This window comes from Loxodonta africana, chromosome 19, assembly GCF_030014295.1.
Source record: "Loxodonta africana isolate mLoxAfr1 chromosome 19, mLoxAfr1.hap2, whole genome shotgun sequence".
NCBI classification, from domain to species: domain Eukaryota; kingdom Metazoa; phylum Chordata; class Mammalia; order Proboscidea; family Elephantidae; genus Loxodonta; species Loxodonta africana.
The window spans coordinates 56,318,408-56,337,881 of NC_087360.1; the positions used below are offsets into that span (position 1 = coordinate 56,318,408).

A 19,474-nucleotide genomic window follows, 5' to 3' on the forward strand; every position below is an offset into this window, starting at 1 on the left:
CCACCAGGGATTCATTCTGATGTATAAATATTTATACACATCAGAATAACTATGGAAGCCCACTATCACAACCATGTAAGCATAAGTAAAACCGAACCATTGCTGCCAAGTCAATTCTGACTCATGGCGACTTCGTGTGTTACAGAGTAGAACTGCTCCATAGGGTTTTCTTGGCTGTAATCTTAATGGAAGCCAATCACCAGGTCTTTCTTCCCCAGTACTGCAGGGTGAGTTCCAACCACCAACCTTCAGGTTATCAATCGAGGGCAAAACTGTTTGCGCCACCTAGGGACCTAAGTAAAGAACTCTAAATTTACATGTACAAAGAAAGTTACGCAAAAAGTATTCTTTTGACAGTTCATAATAATAGACATAAAACGAATGGATATACTGAAAAGAAGATAAAAATATGAACCTAGTGGCAGGTGAGGGTTGAAGCATCATGTGGAGTAGAGACTTTGGTACCAGGACAAGCAGACAGGTCATGCCTATGACCAAGGCCTACTTCAGGGGCCTATTACCAAAAGAAGAAAAACAAGGCAAAAGCGTATTGGGTAGTCAGAACATTAACAATAAGTTAAAGCTAGAAATCTTTTTATAACCCTTTATTTTTTTTTATAGGGAAAGAATGTGGGGGCATGTAATGGTTAACATGATCAAGCTGCTAAATATTGCTCAACAAATAATTTCAGAATAAATTCACATATAAGCAAACGAATGCACAGATGAAAGAAATAAACAAGCAGAGGATAACTGATTAGTAACAGGAGCCCCTGGTCACAAGGGGCAGTAAATGAAGAGGACAATCCTATCAACTAGACAGGAATACCAGGATATCCGGGGCAGGCAGGCAGGACCTAGGCAAAGTTATCAATCAGTTCAGGAAAAGAAAACTCATGTAAGTAAATAAGAGACATAGATAAACGGAACTGAATTGGACCACCCTGGATATCAATCAGAGGAGCCCCGCTGGCGCAGTGACTAAAATGCTCAGCTGCTAACCAAAAGGTTGGCGGTTCAAACCCACTCACTGCTCCTTGGGAGAAGGTGGGGCAGTCTGCTTCTGTGAAGATTTACAGCACTGGAAACTCTATGGGGCAGTTCTACTCTGTCCTACAGGGTCACTATGAGTTGGAATCAACTCGACGGCAGTGGGTTTGGGTTGGAGAAAAAGGGGGAAATCCTAGTTTCCTACTTCTGTTCTGCCAAATAATTTTCCACTAAGCTTTCACTGCAGCAAGCTTATTCTATTTATTATCTTTCAATCATGATATTTACATTCTTGCTTTGTGATCCATGCCTGTAAAACCTCCTTCTGCCTCAAATTCTGTTCTTCAAGGTCTAACTCAACACAAGCTTAAAAAACTCTTTCTTCTTCAGGAAACTCAGGTGATAGTGACCTTTCTTTCTCTTACAGTCAGTTTTGAGAAGAGGGGCTACAAACAGAAACAGGCAGAAATGTATAAAGGAGGAGGTTTAAGTGGGATCAGAGCTTTCAAGAAACTGATATTACAGGTTTCCTTGGCAGGGGTCAGAAAAAAGATGAGGTCTTTCACTCATGTTTTGGCCTTGTTGCATACCACTGCATTGGTTCTGACTCATAGCCACCCTGTGTTATAGAGTAGAACTGCCCCATAGGGTTTTCTAGGCTGGAAGTCTTTATGGGAGCAGACTGCCAGGTCTTCTTCCTGTGGAGCCACGGGGTGTGTTCAAACCACCAACTTTTTGCTTAGCAGCTGCACGCTTAACCACTGTACCAACAAGGCTCCTCAAGAGGACAAAATCCCTATACTTTCTTCAAGGAGGCTAATTTTGATTTCCGGAATCACTGAAGGCAATGGAGTTGGTACCCTTTTCCACCATCCTCCTACCTCATGTTCTGATTCCGCCTCCTGCTTGGGGAGTAGGGTATCCTATGTGTATTCATTCAACAAATGTTCCAAACTAAAAGACAACCAGAGACAGAGTGGAAGTAGAAGATCCACTGAGACTTCTTTTCTTCTTTTAACTAATTCTTCTGGCACTAACTCTGTACGATGGGTTAGATAACCTCTCTAAGGTTCTTGCCCAAGCCCGCTGCCACAATTCCAATGAAAATGTAATGCTGAGACACCGAGCCACTCCTAAAGAAACAAGTTACAAAAGGGGGGAGGGAGAAAGTAAAATTAGTGGCACCAGCGGCAATGACGCAAAGAAAAAGAAAAAAGAAAGAAATGCCAAGCTGTAGCCAGGCAATGCAGCCTGAACCATTGCTTCATGTCCCGCCCACTTCCACACCCACTGAAAGTGCTGTTCTTGGGGACGAAAAAACAGCTTGAGATAGCAACAGAAGAATCGATGCCAAGTCATCCTTATCTCTGAGCCCAGATGCTAACCTGACAGTTCATGGCCAATACTGAAAGACAGAAACAAAGACAATAATCAGGAGAAGTTAGGATTTTGGGTCTCTCCTTACTTGTCTTCCACTTCCCTAGACACAGGAGAGGGGCTCGTGTGCCAAATTCTGTGTAAAAATCATCTAACTCACTGGCCTCTATGTCTTCGGTGCACTTGCTGGAGACCAGCCTACTGTGACATCGATGGGCGAATGAGACAGTGCCAAGCGAGAGGAGACGGTAAGTTACTGAACTTTAATAAAATGACAGCTTAAAATTTAAAGACAAAGGAAAGTCTCTTTTCTTCCACACATGGAAAAGGGTACTGCTGGTTAAAAAGGTCACTGAAATTTCATGATTTTACCTCTTATCTCTTTATTTTGATATCAACTGCTATCCAGATGATTATAATATCATAACCTTTTTGTAACAAACCTTAGATATAAAAATTTAAATGAACTACAGGATTGTCAGCCTAGATCTAGGCCAAAACCCCCACTGAATCCATGACTTCAATTAATGCTTGTCACAGAAGACTTTCAAGCAGTCTTTCATCTGGGTCTCAATTAGATTGTAAAAACCGAATGACAGCAGAGACTTCATGTGTCTTGGGCACCTTTCTAACAGCCCCCCAGATCATAATACAGAAAAAAAAAAAAAAAAACCATTGCCGTCAGGTCGATTCCGATGCATAGCGACCCTACTGGGTGGGTGGGGGGGGGGGGCTTAATAAACATCAACTGGATTCAATCTAGGTAAAACGTCCTCATTTCATCCATGTCAAACTACTGCCTTGGACTTTGTTAGTGTTCCCACTGCTCTCCTGAGCTCTAAAAGTTGGTAGTGTTGATTCATCTCCTTTGTCTTTTCTCTCTAGCCTTTGCATACCAAGGACAGACTAAACACTCTTGCTCAAAAGCTGTTTGTACTTCCCCATCACCCACCTAGTCTGCTCCCGAAGTAAAATTATGCTCTTAAGGTGAATCGTTAAAAGGCTGACTTTTAACACCCCTCCACCCACAAAGTTCACCTCCTCACTGCCCCACTAGCCTGTTAAGCTAATTTCTATATTCATATCTAACCGACTTTTATTTATTTCATTAGAATGAAAGTTCCATGAGAACAGGGGCTTTCTTACTGCTGCATAGTTAGTATTTAGAACAATGTCTGATAGATATTAGGCCCTCAAAAAATATCTGCTGGATGGATGAATGAATGAACAAATGAGAAAAACAGAAGTAAAGGAGGAAGGGAAGTAGGAGAAAGTATCAAAGAAGCTTATCATTCAGGTTCAAGCCAAGTTCCTGCTTTCACTAACTGCTCTTATCCTAACTGACTTCCTTCTTCCTCTGATTTTCTCTGGCATTTCAATTAAGCACTTAAATACTCATTTCAAGTATTTGACTGCTATTTCGAGCCTTTTATGTGCTAGGCTCTGTGTTAGGTGCTGGTGATACATCAATGAACAAAACAGTCTTTGTCTTCTCCAAACTGACAGTCTAGTGTAACAGTTAAGGCAGCAGTCAAGTACAAACTAGATGCTACAGATGCACATACAAAGGACACTTAACTTGAACTTTGACAACTAGAAGCTTCTCAGAAGAAGGGACACCAAAGGGAGGAACTGAAGGAACTGATGAAGGGGAGAGATCAATCAATTCATTATGAATCAGCCAGATAAACATTAGAGAGGAGTACTCTAGGCACAGGGAACAGCACGAATGAAGATGCAGAGGCAAGGGAGAGCAGGAAAGTGCTTAAAACTAAAACCCACTGCCGTCGAGTCGATTCCGTCTCATAGCGACCCTATAGGACAGAGTAGAACTGCCCTGTAGAATTTCCAAGGAGCACCTGGAGGATTCAAACTGCTGACCTTTTTGGTTAGCAGCCGTAGCACTTAACCACTATGCCACCAGGGTTTCCGGAAAGTGCTTAGGAACTGAAAAAAGTTTAGTAGGTCTGGAGTTCAGAACGCAAAGAGGTCACAAAAGAGTTGAAGCTGCTGGGGTTGGCAGGGACTGTGGGAGTTTGAAGGACTTTCAAATCCCTTTAAGAAGCTTGAACTATTAAAATGAATATGAAAAGGGAACTGGAAAGGGGCAAAGGAAAGGGAAGGGAGCCTAGGACTTACATGTCGGTTCTTATGAATAAAGCCCTTGTGGGAATACCAGAGCCCTGGGTTTCATACTTTCTCTATATTCTAAATACCTAACAGTTCAGTGCTTGACAATTAACTGTCTAGGGAAAACTTTGATTCTTTCTGCCCTTTTCCCATCCAAAAGAAAAAAAGAACCTTAAAATGTAACAATTGAATAAAGAGGCTAATAATTTTAAATGCAAGAGATTTCATCAATTATTATGAATCTTAAGTGTCTATTTCTTTTTCCCCTTGAAAGCTCTCGACTTCCTCTGTTAACCAGCAGAGGCTTCTCCCAAATCCACTATCCTCTAAATGTATAAAATTTGAAGGAGCCAGGTGGCACAGTGGTTAATGCACACAGCTACTAACAAAAAGGTCGGCGGTGGAACCCACCAGCAGCTCCATGGGAGAAAAGATGTGGCAGTCCGCTTCCGTAAAGATTACAGCCTTGCAAACCCTACCGGCCAGTACTACTCTGTCCTATAGGGTCGCTATGAATTGGAATTGACTCGAAGGCAATGGGTCTGGTTTGGTTTTGGGTGTAAAAGTCTAAGCAGGGAGCAAAGGAAATCAATCTGATTCTGATTTCCCTTTTTCTTTCGCACCAAATTAACTGGTCCATTTAATTCAAAGCAATCCTTAACACTAGTCCATATTCGGTACTGCATTCCATCCAAATGTGGTACCCTGAGTGGGACTGTCTCCTTCCACATTATTAAAGATGAAGAAGCTTGTATCTAAATTCAAGAGGGTTCATAAGAATGTGCCATCATGGTAAAGAAGTGTATAAAAAAAGAAAAACAGATAAAAAGTCCAAAAACCCAAGACAAGGAAGGATGCAGTTTTCTAAATAAGGTATGGATTTTAGTTGGACAATTTTTAGCAACTGTGGATCAAGAAAAGCTCCCCAGTAATTGTCTTATAAGTTACCATCGAAAAGTTTTTCCTCATGATAGCTAGCACTTACTCTGGGTCATGAATGAAATGAGGCCACTATGAAAAACTATAAATGCCATCCTATGTACACTAGGGGAAAATTATTCATATCCCTATCTCTAACTCACTAAAAAGGAGCCCTGGGGGCACAATGGCTAAATGCTTGGCTGCTATCTGAAAGGTAGGTGGTTCAAACCCACTCAGTGCCCCCGCAGGAGAAAAGAGCTGGCGATGTGCTTCCGTGAAGGCTGTTCTGCTGCTGTTGGTGCCGCTGAGTCAGTTCCAATTCACAGCCACCCTATGTACAACACAACGAAGCACTGCCCAGTCCTGCACCCTCCTCATAATCGTTGCAGCCGTTGCAGTCACTGCATCATTCCATTTCATTGACAATCTTCTTTTCTGGTGACCCTCTACTTTACCAAGCATGATGTCCTTCTCCAGGGACTGGTCCTTCCTGATAACATGCCCAAAGTATGTAAGATGAAGTCTAGCCATCCTCACTTCTAAGGGGCATTCTGGCTGTACTTCTTTCAAGACAGATTTGTTTGTTCTTCTGGCAGTCCATGGCATATCTGACATTCTTCACCAGCAGCATAATTCAAAGGTATCAATTCTTCGGTCTTCCTTATTCACTGTTCAGCTTAAGGCAATTGAAAACACCATGGCTTGGGTCAGGTGCTCCTTAGTCCTCAAAGTGACAACTTTGCTTTTCAACACTTTAAAGAGGTCTTTTGCAGCAGATTTGCCCATTGCAATATGTTGTTTGATTTCTCGACTGCTGCATCCTTGGGCGTTGATTGTGGATCCAAGGAAAATGAAATTCTTGACAACTTGGTTATTTTCTGTAAAGGTTACAGTGTAGGAAACCCTATAGGGCAGTTCTAGTCTGTCCTAGAGGGTCACTATGAGTTGGAACTGACTCGAGGGGACACAACAACAACAATAATCTACTACACACAGTAGGAAATAAATCCCCACCTAAACTTTCCCACTGGGGAAGCTACCGATTTTTCTCAGTAATGTTGCTATAATATATTAAAATAATGTTTCCATTCAGTAAAAACAACTCATGTTAGTTATCAAGTTCATTTATTTCCCCTCTCATTAAAATAGCAAAGCTTGAATACCATTGAGACTGGAAAAGAAAGCATCATAAAGCAAAAATCTCCCTCTTTTCAAAAATATGGGCATCATCTGGAAGCCTTGCTAGTGCTTGACTTTCAAAAGTAAGAAGTAACCAATTGAAGTATTAGTTTTTCCTAATTACAAGTAGTATGTTGTGCTTTTCCCAAATGTACCACTATTCACTGGAACATTCTTAATGCAGAATGTTAGGGATGTTTGGAACAGCTCTAAAAACCTGCATCGTTCCACAACGACAACCACCTGATAGTCAGGAGTGAAGATAACCCACGATGGTCAACCTCATCACCATTGCTCTTCTGTTAAGATGTCTCTCTCTCCAGCTGACAAGTGGCAAGTACTCTCCAATGTAAACATACACACACACACACACACACAAATTATAACTAAAAAATGATCAAGCTCTGATCTGTCACTGTGTGAAAGAATGAGAAAAGCCTTTATATATGTGTATCGATAAGAACGAAAAAAAATCAAACCTGCTGCCGTTGAGTTGATTCTGACTCACAGCAACCTTACAGTACAGAATAGAACTGCCCCATTGGGTTTCCAAGGCTGTAATTTCTATGGAAGCAGACCACCACAGCTCTCTCCTGTGGAGCCACTGGTGGGTTCAAACCACCAACCTTTCAGTTAGCAGCCAGGCACTTAACCACTGTGCCACCAGGGCTCCTTTTATCAACAAAAACACCATGCGTTATATCCGAACTGATATCCTGATCTCTCACAAACAAGTACCTAAGTACCTGTGAGGAAAGAGAGAGAGGATTCATTATATCTACTGTTACATTCATTGACCTTTCACCTATCTACTCAATAAGCATTTACTGATCGTCTTCTGTGTACCAAATACTGGCACTTCAGAATGTTTAGAAGCATCTTTGGCCTTTACCCACTGAATACCAATAGTGTCACCCCACCTCCAATGTTAACAAGCAAAAATGTCTCCTGACATTGCGAAATGTCCCTTGGCAACCACAGCCTTAGAGGTTAAAAGTCTATAGCTACCATCTTTCAGAAATGTAAAATATAACTGAAACAATACATGCATACTTGACATACATAAAAACAAAGAATACATACAAATACATAAATAGCCTGTAGTAGCATCTTAGGGTTGAAGAGATGATGACCAAGTATAAATTCACATGTAACTGTAAGGTTTGAATCATGTTTACTTTTAGATGAAACTAAGGAAAAGAGAATTCCCCCTCCAAAAACCACTCCCTCCATCTTCTAGAAATCTCACACCTCCTCCCCCAACTCAAAAAAAAAAAAAAAAAGTTCCTTAATCACACAGCAAAGGATTTACCCTTACTACTGAACTCACTGAGTCACTGTCAGTAAATAAATAATGACTGGAAATATGAGAAAGAGAAAACAAACATTTGCGGGGGGGGGGTGCGGACCGTTGCTGTCAAGTCGATTCCAACTCATAGCGACCCTATAAGACAGAGAAGAACTGCCCCATAGGGTTTCTAAGGAGCGCCTGGTGGATTCAAACTTGTTTGGGATCCTTTTGGTTAGCAGCGGTAGCTCTTAACCACTATGTCACCAAGGTTTCCAAACAAACATTAGGGTGAACTTAATGGGATTCGGTCAATTAAGAAAGACAACTGAGTTCCTCTACATCCTGCCACTTCCATCCATTTGATGCTTGAAACTACTGCACTAGATCAAACATGATCCTGATAATTTTTTTTAATCAATTGTTTGTTTAGGAGAGTTTGAGGAAAGGAATTGCTCGGCAGAAAGACAAGAAGAAAAAGATAAATCCTTAATTAAAGTACCAAAAACTGACAACAAAATGAGAAAAATACTACCTTGAGCTTTCAAAGGAAATTGCCGGTAGAAGCTGATACAAGGACCTCAGAACAAGCATTCATCCTGCTCAGGAAATTAAAAGTCTTACTCTTCAAGCTGGTTTGAGATCCTACCAGAATTTTTAAAATAAAACTAAATAACCACCTTTTAAGTTTTTCTCTGGGAACAGTTACAATTTGAAGAGAAATTTACAGTGCAATACTCTGGGTTGTCTCAGTCTTTGCTTTTTTGTTTTTTAACCCAGAGCTTTCTGGTTTGTTCTTTGTCCACCAACAAGTAGGATGAACAGCTATTCAAGGAGTCTGACAGGTGGGTGTGATCTGATCAGGTAGCAGAAAATCCTCTTTAGGGAAATAAGTCTCCCCCCGCCGCCCCCCATTGTTTTTCTTTTGAGAAGAGGAGTAATTGTTTGTCTCCAATATAGAACCACAAGGCACTGGTGCTATGGTGACCCCTTTGGATTAGCAGGCAAACTCTTAACCACTGCATCAACACCGAATGATCTATTAGCAGGTCTCTAACAAATACAGGAAGCCCTGGTGGCTTAGTGGTTAAGAGCTATGGCTGCTAACCAAAAGGTCAACAGTTTGAATCTACCAGCTGCTTTTTGGAAACCCTGTGGGGCAGTTCCACTCTGTCCTATATGGTCTCTCTGAGATGGCAAACAGGTTTGGTTTTTTGTTATTGTTTAAGCAATATAGAAGGAGCCCTGGTGGCACAGTGGTTAAGCACTCGGCTGCTAACTGGAACGTCGGCCCTTAGAACCCACCATCTGCTCTGTGGGAGAAAGATGTGACAGTCTGCTTCTGTAAAGATTCCAGCCTCGGAAACCCTATGGGGCAGTTCTACTCTGTCCTATAGGGTCGTCATGAATCAAAATCAACTCGACAGCAACGGGTTTGGTTTTTTGGAAGCAATACAGGGCAATGAAACTACTTCGAAAAATAGTAACCAGATATGAGAACGTAATGAGCATTTGGAAGATATCAATCCTGTGTTGGTTATTATTGCTCTGTAACAAGTTACTCCAAGCCAGTGGCTTAAAACCACCACCATTTTATTTGCTCATAATTCTGTGGATATGAAGTTTGGGGCAAAGCTCAAAGAGGTCATCCTGTATCTGCTCTACACAGTGTTGGCTGGGCTCATCTGGGGCTGGAGGATCCAAGATGGCCTCAGTCACATGGCTGCCTTGGTGCTGCCTGTATGCTGGGGCGCCTCAGTGCTCCTACACACAGCGGTTTCTTCTCCAGGAGGGTAACTTGCCCTTTCTTCTTTACATAGTGGCTCAGGGCTTCAAGACTATGAAAAAGAAACTGCCAGGCCTCTTAAGGCCTGAAATTGGCACAGCATCATTTCTGCCACACTCCATCACAAAAGGCTGGCCAGTCTAGATTTCAAAGGTAGGAGTGAGAGAATCCACCTTCTTGATGGGCAGGACAACGTGCATACAGAGATGGGGAGTATTACTGATGGCCATCTTTACAATCGATGACAAGTTCCTTTACTAGGAATCATAGTAAAAGAAATAAAGGAGAAAAAATGACCAGGATTCAATGCTTTCCCTGCTAATATACTCATCTTCTATCCTCGACATTTCAGCCAATGAAGAAAATAAAGAACATAACAGAAGATGTAGTACAGACTACAGTTTTACAGACAGCAATTTAGATTACAACATCTAATTAAAATTCTTTTAAAATACATAGAAGAAAAGAATAAGACTATAGATCCACCAATGAGTTTCTTACTACATGTCACTAAATGTATACTTTACACTAAAATATGTATGACAAGGATCTAGTACCAAGTTTGGAAACCCCGGCGGTACAGTGGTTAAGAGTCCGGCTTCTAACCAAAAGGCCAGCAGTTCCATTCCACCAGCCACTCCTTGAAAACCCTATAGGGCAGTTCTACTCTGTCCTATAGGGTCGCCATGAGTCAGAATTGACTCAGCGGCAGTGGGCTTGGGGTTTTCTTTTTTGGTTTTAGTACCAAGTAATACATAAATTGTTAGGAAAAATATTTAAAAAAAAAATTTTTTTTTTTTTTTAGTTAAATGTTCTACTTTTTAGGGTCATCATTTTAGAAGGTCAATCTTTCTAATATATCTTCATAGAAGAAATAAACATCAAAAAAGCCACAGCCGAAAGATAAAACTGGTACAAGAGAGGTAGTAGACTCTGTAGAAAGCCCACTGCCTCTTTCCTGTACCTACACGCACCAGTGCAGACTATCATTCCCCTCCAAAAATCCCCGATTTTTGGAAACAGGAAATGGTGCTATTATTCACGCATAACCTTTACCAAAACGTGGCTGGCAGATGGGTTGACACATCAAAGTGTGGATGTGATGAGATTACTCTAAATCCCAAGAAACTAGTCCAACTGAGCCTAGACAAAAATCCCATTGGCTAAGAGGCTTATTACTTTCAGAGAATGTAGACAAATGTACTATGTTATAGCAGTTTCCACTTGCTTCCTGGTTTTTCCATCACTCTGCCCCATTCACCTTAGTAAAACAAAAAAGGCTATTAGATGTTAATCCTCAACTAAGGTTAAAATACCACTGCATACCAGCAGTACCTACATAATGTAGGAGAAAAGCTTTGAAGTCTGCAAATCATTTAGGATCAAAATAAGGAAATTCAAGTCCAATTACAGGAAAATGAGAAAAAGGTACAGGAGCAGAAAAGCCCTTCAAATCAGACCATGTAGGAGACCATGGGTGAATAAGAGATGAAAAGAATCAGCGAAGTCATACTTTCTTTGCTGACTTTAAAAATATGACCCCCAGGCTAAGCCAGCAGGTATTAAGGCTTGTAACATATAAGGCACTGGCTAAAAAATTCAGTTACATTACTTATGGGTCTGGATAATTCTTCATATTGACAAACACTGATCCCCACGTAAAAGACAAAAGCAGAAAGCCACTAAACCTGGGAGGCAAAAGAAATGGATTTGAATCCTGGCTTCGACACTGTGTACCCCTTAGTAAATAATCTTTCAAAGCCCAAGTTTCATCATCTATAAAAACAGGGCTAAAAATACCTTTAATCAAAGAGTTGTACTGCAGGATTCAACGAAATAAGCATATGCCTGAAAAATGGTACCCAATAAATGTAAACCGTTCATGATTCTGATCTTTTATACCCACTAAGGCCTCCAAGACAAAAGACGTCTTTAAAGTGTTAAAAAGCGAAGATGTTACTTTGAGGACTACGGTACACCTGACCCAAGTTATAATATTTTCAACTGCCTCATATGCATGCAAAAGCTACGTAACGAATAAAGAAGACCAAAGAAGAATTGATGCCTCTGAATCACGGTGTTGGCAAAGAATACTGAATATACTCAAGACTGCCAGAAGAACAAACAAATCTGTCTTGGAAGAAGTACAGCCAGAATGCTCCTTAGAAGCGAGGATGGTGAGACTTCATCTCACGTACTTTTGACATGTTATCAGGAAGGACCAGTCCCTGGAGAAAGACATCATGCTTGGTAAAATGGAGGGACAGTGAAAAAGAGGAAGACCCTCAATGAGATGAACTGATGCAGTGGATGCAACAAAGGACTCAAAGGTAGCAACAATTGTGAGGATGGCGGTGTTTCGTTCTGTTGTACACAGGGTTGCTGTACTCAGAAACCAACTCAACGGTACCTAAAAACAACAACAAGGCCTCCAAGTAATATTCTATCTGCTATCTTGGAAAGGGCATAGAATCTGTAGTTGTAAAATGAAGACTGAAGGTCAGATTTTACTACTTACTAGTTTTTTTTTTAGTTGGGCAATCTTAGGTATGTCTTTTCTCTTCCCAAGTCCTTGATTCTTCATGTGATTCATTTACTCAGTAATCACAACTGAGCACCTATTGGGGATATTAATAGTGAACATGGTAAATCAAGTGCCTGCCCTCATAGAGCTTAATATGTCCAGGGGACATAGAAAAGAAAAACAAATCAACGCATAATGCCTACCAGTGTCATGTATAAAAGGAAGTAATTGGTTAGAATACCTTCAAGGCTCTCTCAAGATTTAAGTCTATGAAAGTCCACAAAAAGAAAAGAAGACACAATTTCTAATTCTGATATCATTTAAGGTGTTAAATCACTCTTTATACAGCTGAAATCAAACTTCCAAAGAATAGCAGCATCATCACAAAGCCTTTCTGCACTACAGAAGTATAAGTCCTCATCGAAGATAAAAACTTAAAATTCTGGAAACCACTACTTTCAAAGGGAAAGTCAGATCTTTATATCAAAGACTGAGTTCTTCTTTACGCCCCTGAAACCAATAATTTAGAAAGTAATACTGACACTCATGCACAGGACCACTCAAGTCTTAGCATACACATCCACAATCAGAACTGGAAGCTCTGATGCTCACCAAGACTAGTTCAGAAAAATGTGCTGAACTGACAAACGGGCTGCAAACGAACACAAGTAGACACACTACCCCCTAGGCTAAGGTTACAGTGAATAGAAAAGTTTTTCTTGAAGCCTTTCTACTTTATATTCTGTTATCAGTCATACAAATCTATCTGAAGCTAAAGTAATCAGACTGAGGGTAGGTTCCACAAGGTCAATTCTTCTCTGAAACGCTTCTATCCCCACGCTGCACGGTTTTTATCGGCAACCTAGAGTGGGTAAGTCTTACACAGAAAGCTTACACTTTCAAATTGGATGAAACAAAGACTAAGAAATAATACTCATAAAAGAGTTAGAATCGATATAAATGTTTCAGGCTGGTGAAACTGTGAAGACACAAACGGTTACTGAAAATATCAACAAGGATCCTTTAAACGATTTGTCAATGATATCATCAAACTTTCTGTCTGAGTTAAGTGAAGAAACAGTCATGTAAATAATAAAATTATGTTTCAGGAAATTCACTTGACAAGTTGAACAAAGACTGAGTAGAAGAATTCATCAAAAATCTGATTTAAAGAATAAATAAAAATAACTAATAATTAGCATATAAATTGTTTTACATAAAGTAGCTTCTGAAGTAAGTTGTGGTTTCTTAAAATAGCGTGTGTAATTATAACAAATTTAAGCTTTTCGCCTATAATCTAGTTTACCTATTTAGGTATAAGCATAAATCTTACCATCAACACTCATGGAAGCAACAGTCAAGAAATCAAACAATGTACTGTGTTGGGTAAATCTCCTGCAAAAGACCTCTTTAAAGTGTTAAAAAGCAAAGATGCCACCTCGAGAACCAAGGTGTCCCTGGCCCAAGTCATGGTATTTTCAATCACCTCATATGTATGTGAAAGCTGGACATCATATAAGGAAGATCAAAGAAGAACTGATCCATCTGAATTATGCTGTTTGCAAAGAACACTGAATACACCATGGGCTGCTAGAACAAATCTGTCTTTTTGAAGAAGTACAGCCAGAATGCTCCTTAGAAGAAAGGCTGGTGAGACTTTGTCTCAAGTACTTTGGACATACTCTCAGGAGGGAGCAGTTCCTAGAGAAGGACATCATGCTTAGTAAGGCAGAGGGTCACTGAAAAAGAGGAAAATTCTCAACAAGATGGATTGACACAGTGGCTGCAACAATGGGCTCAACATAGCAAGGATTGTGAGGATGGCACAGGACCAGGCAGCAATTCCTCCTGTTGTACACTGTGAGTCGGAAATGACTCGATGGCACGTAACAACAACATAAATCTTATACCCTCCATAATACTCCTATAACCCCTAACTTCCATACTCAAAAACTGAGGGTAATGGATTTCACGAGTCACAAGATTGCTTAAAACTCTAGAGTTCTAGAATTCTATGAAATACTTAAAGGTTCAGACTAGGTGTTCTCCAAACTTTCAAATGACAAATGAGTAGAATCTAATTTTTTTTACTATAATTTTAAATAAAAAACCTACTAAAAAGCACAAACTTGGCAATAGTATTTGTGATTTAGAATAAGATAAAAACTCTTTGCTTGGTTGTTAGAAATGGGCCTACAACGTTCAAGTTTTATTTGAATATGATATATTACACTTATTGGTATAAAAGTACTATTATCTAGTAGTCTTGGTGGTACAAGAGTTAAGTGCTTGGCTGCTAACCAAAAGGTTGGCAGCTGGAACCCACCTCGTGGCTCTGTGGGAAAAAGACCTGGCAATTTGTTCCCATAAATATTACAGCCTAGAAAACCCTATAAAGTAGTTATACTCTGTCACACGGGGTTGCTACGAGTCGAAAATTGACATGGAGGCAAACAACAACAGAGAATCATAAGAATTTGGAGCTGGCAAGGTCCTTGGAAAAGAATCCCTTATTTTACAGATGAAAAGACCTCCACTGAAGGCTAAGGGATTACAGGCTCTGCAGTAAGATGCTCTGCATTCACTCACCTGCCAGCTCTACCACTTACTGTGAAATCAGAGGCAAGAGTCTTTAGTTTGTTTCCTCTTTTCATCTAAAGAATGAAGATAATAATGGTACCTACCTGTCATGGATTGAATTATGTCCCCCCAAAATATGTGTATTAACTTGGTTAGGCCATGATTTCCAGTACTGTGTGGTAATCCATTTTGTGATTATAATTTTATGTTAAAGAGGATTAGGGTGGGTCACATCCCTGAGCCAATGTAAAGGGAGTTTCCCTGGGGTGTGGCCTGTACCACCTTTTATCTTACAAGAGATAAAATGAAAGGGAAGCAAGCAGAGTTGGGGACCTCATACCACCAAGAAAGCAGCGCCAGGAGCAGAGCGCGTCCTTTGGGCCTGAGTTTCCTACGCTGAGATGCTCCCAGGCCAAGGGAAGATTGATGACAAGGACCTTCCTCCAGAGCCGACAGAGACAGAAGGCCTTCCCCTGGAGCTGGCACCCTGAATTTGGACTGTAGCCTACTAGGCAGTGAGAGAATAAATTTCTCTTTGTTAAAGCCATCCACTTGTGGTACTTCTATTATAGCAGCACTAGATGACAAAGATACTATCTCAGAGGGTTTTTGCAAGAATCAAATGTTAATATATCTAAATACTAGAACCATGTGTGGTACCTAATAAGAACGAAAAAATGTCAGAAATTAAATAATCTATTATGTTTATTAGATGTATCTGCAGACTAGTGTCAGTAAATAAGTGACTACTGCTAAAACTAGGGGATTTTATTAACCCCAGGCTCAATACGAGCTTGAGAGGACGACAATAGGAAAAAATCTGTATGTTCCCTTTTCTAATAACCCTTTCAAGGTCCAATTATTTTCTGCTTTGAATTTTTTTTTTTTTTTTTGATATCATGTGTTTTCATTGATGGAAGCACGCTATTCATGGAGTATGTTTAAAATCCTGGTGGCGTAGTAGTTAAGTGCTACAGCTGATAACCAAAAGGTCGGCAGTTTGAATCCGCCAGGCACTCCTTGGAAACTCTACTGGGCAGTTCTACTCTGTCCTATAGGGTTGCTATGAGTCAGAATCGACTCGAAGCAGTGGGTTTTTTTTTTTTTTTTAATATGGATTTTGGGAAATATTATCTGGTACTACATGGTTACCACAGAACTTTTAAGGTTCTTGAAGTCATAATTAGCAGTCAACCATGTTTACCAGAGGACCTTGGTTGCTGATGTTTTTCATGGCACCTTCCATTAGGTTATATGGGGAACCTCTGGTTTTCCAAACAGGACACAGAAAAACAAAATCAAACCCACCAGGACTCCCTAACATCCCACAGGAAACCATAAATATGCTTACAAGCCTTATCAAGATGTACAAAAGGTGAAAGAAACAAAATTTTTACCCAATCACACTTCCTGGTTGCACTACCTTACTTGCAAAGCTCATACCCCAGCTACTTTGCTTCAACTAACATTTCTTTCACTTTTTGCCATTATGCAAGTCCCTACCGCAGGGCAGTGTATACTTTCACTGGTACAAGTATACTACCAAACAACCTGAGAGCTGGAAAAAGTAGGCGGTATACCATATATTCCAGGGACCATGAAAGGGTATAATCAAAGAGAATATGTTCAACTCTAGGGCACACTTTTCAGAAATGATGGCAACCTAGATTATGCCCATTGCTGGGCAAACAGGATGTCTAGATATGGAAATAACAACATATGAGCAAGAGATGAAAAAGTTGGGAGTGTTCCACCTTAAAAAGAGGTATGTTTGCTGAATAGTAAGTGATCTTTAAATATCAGAAAGGCCATCACATAAATAAGGAATTAGATATATTATGTTTCTCCAAGGCAAATTTAGCTGATTATAAAAATATATATATATATTTTTTTAAGAATAAAAATTTGTAATGGTAATGAGTATTCTTTTCAATGTGAATGTTAACATAAAAGCAAGATGCTGCTTTTCAAGTACAGAGGGATGATTATGCTGAGTGACTGGCTGGAATAGATGACTTGAAAAAAAAAATCTCAGAATTGCAGAGTATTACAATTTACAAGTGCCTCTGATATCTTCAAGATCATCTAGTCCAGTATGTTAGCTGTCCAATGGAATCACCTAGGGAGCTTTTAAGAAATATCAATTCTATCCCAGATCAATTAAAGTTAAAATTCTCTTGGGGTGGAGCCTGAGCACTGTTTTTATTTGCTTGTTTTGTTGTTGTTGTTTTTAATTCTTCCTAGTGATTATAACATATAGCCATGGTTGAGAAATACTGTCTAATCCAATGCATTTAATTCACAAATTAGGAAATTAGGGGCCACGATGGGGCTATGATTTGAACCTAGGTCTTACACCATGTTATTATAAATACAGAACATGGTACTGAAAGTCTCATGACTTTATATGTGTAAGACTATAAAACGGTCTTGCAGATACAAAACCAAAAATGTAAAACCAGTCAATTCCAACTCATGGTAACCCCATGTGTGAAGAGTAGAACTGTGCTCCACAGGCTTGTCAAGGCTATGACCTTTGGAAAGCAGATCACCAGACCTTTCTTCCAAGAAGCTCTGGGTGGGTTTGACCTGCCAACCTTTCAGTTAGTAGTTGAGCACTTAACTGTCTGCACCACCCAGGGACTCCTTGCAGATAAGCTTTGGGGTGGGGGGTGGAGAACGGGCTTTTAATTTTTTTCCCATGATACAAATTGTTTTCTAGGCCATTATTCACTTCCCAATTTTATAGCCATGACATTATTAAACTATACTAGAAAAGAGACAAAACTAATTTTGTACCATGGGGTTCACTTTTAATTATAATTTTGACCTACTTGAACCTGATTTCATATTGTTTGGACAAGTCTTCTCTTGCATAAACACTTATCACACACGTTTTAGGTACAGGCTTTTACTTAATTTGTGACCAAGACAAATCGTGTATAATTCTTTTCTACTCAGAAGGAAGAAATATTAGAAAGCTTTCAACTTTTAGACAAAGTTTAAAATCAAAACTTCGATTGATTTTGAAAGTTTTAATCAGTGTGAGAGTGGGAGAAGGGCAATGGAGTGGGAGTCACGATGTCTGAATCCCTGAAACATGGTCACTGAAAGAACAGCAAACTCAGAAGACCTGGGTGCTAATACCTCAGCATCTAGACCACAAACTGTTATCATGACTTTCTGGTAACTAGTTTTGCATGTCATTTCAAATTAGGTGGCAGTTTGGGAATACCACGGCAGTGAGAAAGAATTAGCTTAACTCCTTCTTATTCTATCACTAGCCACACCAGACAGAATACTGAACAAGTCACTCCCTCTCTGGAAAACTCTGTTCTCACTTGTAAAATGAGGGTGGTCTGTCAAGATTATCTCAAAAGTCACCTCCAACTCTAATACCCTATGGTTAGATAAGACAATCCCCATTGTCAAGATCAACAGCACTGATCTATTGTATTTTTACTGTATATAGTTGCTTTTTCTAGAGACATAATACACCAGATGGTATATTCACATCCACATAATCATATCATAAACAGGTCTACTGTACACACTGCACATTAAGTTCTGAATACACTAATCACTCTCAGGAACATGAATTTCATCCCTGGTTAACCATAACCTGAGTAGGTGTGAATGCCTCAGTGGCATCTCATCCACCGCATCAAAACGAGGGCTCGTATCAGCCAGCAGAACGACAGTTCCATGAGAGAGAGAGAGAGACATCATACCGGCTGAAGGGCTGACGGTACCTGTAACGGCCTGGTCATTTTTCTGAGAGGCTATTTTTGGTCTTTTTTCTGGATTGCTAAAAAAGCAGATCAAATTAAGCTATACTCATTGACAGGGAACTCCCACCTCCCCAAAAACGCATTCTGTAAAAATGGCTAGTCATTTTTTGCCTCTAAAATTTTGTCTAAATAAAGTTGTGTATGAATATATTTATAAGACAAAAACCACACGAAGGATTTCTTTTTCCTTTTAAGAAGAATCTGAAGCACCTAGATATCACAGATTACTTAGAATAACTCAGACTAAAGACTCATTTCACCCAGTGATTTAATTAATAAACAAGAGTCACTCAAAAATCATCCTGGAAGGCACTTACGGAAAACAAGAACAAATTCTAGGGGATGAAAATTTAGCAATGACTTTAAGAAAGACGAATTGTTGAAACAACTACGAATCCATTTAGATTGAAAATTATTTTCAGTTACAATCGGTAACATGGAGACATTTGATTCTCCCAGCAGAAATAATGACTTTAAGGAATAAACAAATCTTTGTGGAAGGAAGGAGACCGGGATATATAAGGGAAAAAATGGGTGTGCCTACATTTAATTACTAGCTGCAGGCTCGGTATTAAAATATCACGAGTATTTTAAAGAAACAAAGGGCTGGGCAAACCTGGAAGACATCGAATGCATATACAGCGCATTTGTTTGAAATATATGCGAACCATAAAAGTGTCCTAAAACATCTGCGTTTTATTATTGGATTGGAAATAAAGGCGAGGATAATATACTCAGAATCTATTTTTTAAATTTCCATTTTTCTTGTGTCCAAAAGTCTATGTTGAGAGGTCCATTCTGTAAATACAGTGCCTTTCACTATTAATAAATATGGTCACAGGACTCTAGTTTTTCCTATTTTCGAAGAGCAAAAAATATAGTCTACATTTTTTAAAGAATATAAGCAA

General features: G+C 39.7%; 1 protein-coding gene across 12 annotated transcripts in view; it reads right to left on the bottom strand.

The window, feature by feature from the left end:
• PSD3 (pleckstrin and Sec7 domain containing 3) overlaps window positions 1-19,474 on the bottom strand; it is a 696,342-nt gene that overhangs the window by 194,691 nt on the left and 482,177 nt on the right. Inside the window, exon 14 of one of the 12 annotated variants that reach the window (XM_064272738.1) lies at window positions 7,889-12,289. The exons of the other annotated variants lie outside the window; for them this stretch is intronic. Within the exon in view, the coding sequence (XP_064128808.1) occupies window positions 12,269-12,289 (21 nt within the window). The 3' untranslated portion in view covers window positions 7,889-12,268. Of the gene's footprint in view, window positions 1-7,888; window positions 12,290-19,474 lie in introns of those variants that run through there. 12 annotated transcript variants of the gene reach the window in all.